At 43.5% G+C, this 5,136-nt stretch overlaps 1 protein-coding gene across 1 annotated transcript in view; it reads right to left on the minus strand.

Moving 5' to 3' along the window:
* The window catches only part of cdadc1 (cytidine and dCMP deaminase domain containing 1), a 10,406-nt gene that overhangs the window by 4,641 nt on the left and 629 nt on the right, over positions 1–5,136 (minus strand). The window contains exons 2-4 of the mRNA XM_037696441.1: positions 1,878–1,978; positions 1,629–1,806; positions 1,267–1,567 (exon numbers count right to left, since the gene is read on the minus strand). Coding sequence (XP_037552369.1) covers positions 1,267–1,567; positions 1,629–1,806; positions 1,878–1,978 — 580 coding nt within the window. The remainder of the gene's footprint in view (positions 1–1,266; positions 1,568–1,628; positions 1,807–1,877; positions 1,979–5,136) is intronic.

Below are 5,136 nucleotides of genomic sequence, written 5' to 3' on the forward strand. Positions count from 1 at the left end.
GTATAAGTAGCTAAATATGCTAGTAGATGTAGCTAAGTATGTTAGTACAAGTAGTTAAATATGCTAGTAGATGTAGCTAAATATGCTAGTAGATGTAGCTAAGTATGTTAGTCCAAGTAGCTAAATATGCTAGTAGATGTATCTAAGTATGTTAGTATAAGTAGCTAAATATGCTAGTAGATGTAGCTAAATATTTTAGTAGATGTAGCTAAAAATGCTAGTAGATGTAGCTAAGTGTGTTAGTATAAGTAGCTAAATATGCTAGTAGATGTAGCTAAATATGTTAGTAGATATAGCTAAATATGCTAGCATAAGTAGCTAAATATGCTAGCATAAGTAGCTAAATATGCTAGCATAAGTAGCTAAATATGCTAGTAGATGTAGCTAAATATGCTAGTAGATGTAGCTAAATATGCTAGTAAAGCTACTTAAATATGCTAGTATAAGTAGCTAAATATGCTAGTAGAAGTAACTAAATTTTATTAGATGTAGATAAATATGCTAGTAGAAGTAGCTAAATATGCTAGTAGAAGTAACTAAATTTTATTAGATGTAGATAAATATGCTAGTAGAAGTAGCTAAATATGCTAGTAGATATAGCTAAATATATATTTTTTCCATTTACCCTTTATTTATCCAGGTAGTCTCATTGAGCCACGAGAACTCATTTTCAAGAGAGACCTGTTTAGGGAGCAGATGATGGGGGTTAAGGGCCTTGCTCATGGGCCCAAAGTGGGGCGAATGAGGGTGGAGGGAGGTGTGGGTGTTTCACCTTTTCCACCCACATTTTGATGTTGACGGTACCGGGAGGTGAACCTGCGACTTTCCGATCACAGGCCCATCTTCTAAACTCTGCGCTACCATTCCCCCATATGCTATAAATATGCTAGTATAAGTAGTTAAATACGCTAGTGGATGTAGCTAAATATGCTAGTAGAAGTAGCTAAATATGCTAGTAGATATAGATAAATATGCTAGTAGATGTAGTCTGCAGCCACTTCTTCAGCTCATCAGCAGGCAGCGGTATGATTATATTGTCCTGCTTGAGCTCTGACGGGTGGTGTTCCTACAAGTTTAAATTAAATCCACAATGATTGGAGGAACTACATTAGCTTGTACTTTTCGCACAGAAACTAATGCCGGTTCTGGTCCGAGCAAAAGTTGCGCCCATAATTCATTCAAGGCAGCATGGGGGCTAGGAATAAGGTGGATATGTTTTGCTCCAAGTCTAAATATAGAATAAAAACAATGTAATGAAGAGATGACCTGTCGAAGAGCTCCTCCACGTTCAGCTCCGGGTCATCATCCGCCATCCTCTCCACGAAGTCACTCCCTTGAGACGTCTCCTTGACAAACTGCAGAAGGCCCGGCGCCGGCGGCTGCAGTACAACGCCGATGTGAGGACGGCTGTTGGACTTCAGCTTCTCCACGGCGACGGCGTCCAGCGCCGCTTCTTCCGTCATGTAGGGAGACGCGGGGCCGTGGGGGTCTGTGTGTTTTGGGGGGGCAGACCTCAGCATGCTGATCTCTGGATCTCCAGGCCAGAAGGAGACCTGACTGACTCCAGCTGAAGGAGAGAACATTGTTAAGATGAAAAGGGACAATTCCAAACGTTCTTCCCTACTCACCATTGATGATCATCTTGAGACAAGTAGCGCAAGGCCTCCGGGAGAAGTGCAGCTGGCAGCCGGCCAGGCCGGCTCCGTGCTGGATGATGGCCACTTGTCCCGCATGGAGCTCAGCTTCCGAACAGTGGAGTCCCACCACCTTCCCTCCCTGCACCACCACCAGACCAATCCTACGGATCTGAAATGGGGTCTGGTCAGAGTTCTGCCACTGCTCACTGTCGTGAATGAAAGGTGACCGGGGAAACTTACTTGGCTGTTTTCAGCTTCCTCTTGTTGCTCCTGAGGGAACAACTCCATCCACAAGCTCAACAAGGTGAACAGGTTCACCTTTGACAACCTGGGGCCGTGCCCTGAGAGAACAATGGATTAAACATTTCTCAGCCACCGGACTAACCTGTTTAAATAAAGATTGAATGAATAAAAATGGGAAAAATTAATGAAGTGATGCCCAAAGGTTCAAACAGTGTTTCCCCTACCATTATACAAGCAGGGCGCCTCGCCCTGTCAACAGAACTGAACCCCGACACCCATCAACAACTGCAAGCGCTGACGTAGTGCTAAACTAGCGGTGCGCAATAGACGCATTAGCTAAGAATCGTCCCGTTGCCCTCACGCTGATCCGTCTCCCCCCAGAAGATATGAGCACCCTGCCAAGGCAAGCAAGCTAAGGGAAACACTGACAGCAATTAAATTATTTCAGCTACTTTAACATATTACCAGCGGTGGGCACAGTTCCTTTAATCCGCTAATGGCTAATAGCGGAACTAACATTTCGTTTAGCGGAGTAGCCTTTTCGCTAGCTTTGGAAACCATTAGCGGAATTAGCTTCCATTAAATCAGGTTTTGTCATCTTCAAGTCCAGTAACAGATTTTGTAAGCGTGTTTTTGTAAGTGGGCGTGTCTTAAAGAGTCACTATTGGCTGACTACGTGTCCACGTGACACGACGTGATTGGTTGACGCAGCTTCAACTGGAAGGAGACAAAGAAGAGCAATGCAGAGTGACAAGTTATCTTAGCGGTTAGCGTTTGTTTCCGTAATTTTTTTTTTTTACCTGTTTAGTGGTTTAGTGTTACCGATGCTAACTTTTTGGTTAGCTGTGCCCTCCCTGCATATAACCAACTACAGAAATTTCATTTCCAGTGAAAACTCGGGGTGAATGCTTATCGCTGATGACTTCTGCTGAAAGCTGCCTAAGAAGCTGAAACCAGCTGAAATGTTTTTTTTTTTTAACGCTAACTGTTAATGTGGATTGAATTTGACCAGCTGACGTGTGGAAAGCAGAAGAAAAATGGCCGAAATGTGTTGAAAAAGCTGAATGGCGAAAGAAAATGTTGCAGAAATGAGGCGGAAAAATTTGAAACAGCAGAGAGAAGGTGAATAAATTTCATAAAATCTGAAATAAGAAAAAAGTAACTAAAATGAGCAGAAAGAGGCTGAATAAATAACAAAAAAGGCTGAAGTTAGGAGTAAAAAACCCCTAAAAGGAGCATAAACAAGCTGCAAAAACCAGAACAAAAGCTGAAATGAGCAGAACAAGCTGAAAACAGCTAAAGCATAACAAAAGCTCAAAATATCCTGATGCATGCTCAATAATCCAGGTAGAAAAATCTTAAAAAGTTAAATCTGGTCCTCTGGACATTCAAAAAACCCCAAAACAAAGCAAATCAACAAAAAAATGTAGAAACGTTTCGTCTCTCATCCGAGAGACTTCTTCAGTCTGAGGTGCTGTTTTCAGCTCAGTCCCTTAAATAGCACCTTCTCAGGGTGGATCAACCAGTTTTGCTGCTGACAACCAAAACCAGCTGATCACATGCTCAAGAAGGACCATCAGCCTAACAATGGATCATTAGCACACTGATGGCTGTTTACTATTCACAGAGGGCTGAGTGATACTAGCAATCACAGCATTGTAAGAGGGGGACAGTTGAACCCGGAGGCCTCCACCCCTGTTTAATGATGGACGATTTCTTTTCACAAAGATGGCCTCCTTTACTCCTCTCTCAAACCATCGTTCCTCTCTATCCAGGATGTGAACATCTTCATCCCTGAAAGAGTGACTGCTGGCCTGGAGATGAGTGTAGACTGCAGAGTCCTGGCCTGATGATGTTGATCTTCTGTGCTGGTCCATCCTTTTGGCCAGTGGCTGTTTAGTTTCCCCGATGTAAGACTGATCACCCTCCTGACACTGAACAGCATACACAACATTACTCTGTTTGTGCCGGGGGACTGGATCTTTGGGATAAACCAGTCTTTGCCGTAATGTATTTTGGGGTTTAAAAGCCTCTGGGATGTTATGTTTAGAAAATAAACGTCTCAGTTTCTCTGATACTCCCTCAACATACGGAATGACCACTGGTCTGGGTCTGGGTTCCTCCTTTTCACCTGATGGCTGACTGGAGTCCTGTTTGGGTTTCTTCTCTGCTTTCAGGAAGGCCCAGTTAGGATATCCACATTGCTCTAGAGCCTGTTTTGTGTGGGATTTCTCCTTCTGCCTGGCTCCTGAGCTAGTGGGGACACTGTCTGCTCTGTGATACAGAGTCCTGATGACTCCTAACTTGTGCTCCAAAGGGTGATGGGAGTCAAACTGCAAATACTGGTCTGTGTGGGTGGGTTTGCGGTACACCTCAGTTTGCAAATGTCCTCTATCAGACCCAGACCAGTGGTCATTCCATATGATGAGGGAGTATCAGAGAAACTGAGACGTTTATTTTCTAAACATAACGTCCCAGTGGCTTTTAAACCCCAAAATACATTACGGCAAAGACTGGTTCATCCCAAAGATCCAGAGTAATGTTGTGTATGCTGTTCAGTGTCAGGAGGGTGATCAGTCTTACATCAGGGAAACTAAACAGCCACTGGCCAAAAGGATGGACCAGCACAGAAGATCAACATCATCAGGCCAGGACTCTGCAGTCTACACTCATCTACAGGCCAGCGGTCACTCTTTCAGGGATGAAGATGTTCACATCCTGGACAGAGAGGAACGATTGTTTGAGAGAGGAGTAAAGGAGGCCATCTTTGTGAAAAGAAACCGTCCATCATTAAACAGGGGTGGAGGCCTCCGGGTTCAATTGTCCCCCTCTTACAATGCTGTGATTGCTAGTATCACTCAGCCCTCTGTGAGTAGTAAACAGCCATCAGTGTGCTAATGATCCATTGTTAGGCTGATGGTCCTTCTTGATCATGTGATCAGTTGGTTTTGGTTGTCAGCAGCAAACTGGTTGATCCACTCTGAGACGGTGCTATTTAAGAGACTGAGCTGAAAACAGCACCTCAGACTGAAGAAGTCTCTTGGATGAGAGACAAAACGTTTCTAGAATTTTTTGTTGTTTTGATTTGTTTTGTTTTTTTGAATGTCCAGAGGACCAGATTTTTTTTTAGATAACAAAAGCTAAAATGAGCAGAACAATCTGAAAACAGCTACAGCAGAACTAAAGCTAAAATGAGCAGAACAAGCTGAAAACAGCTAAAGCAGAACAAAAGCTAAAATGAGCAGAACAAGCTGAA

The sequence above is a fragment of the Nematolebias whitei genome, chromosome 23, assembly GCF_014905685.2.
Source record: "Nematolebias whitei isolate Nwh7 chromosome 23, NemWhi1, whole genome shotgun sequence".
Classification (NCBI taxonomy): Eukaryota; Metazoa; Chordata; class Actinopteri; order Cyprinodontiformes; family Rivulidae; genus Nematolebias; species Nematolebias whitei.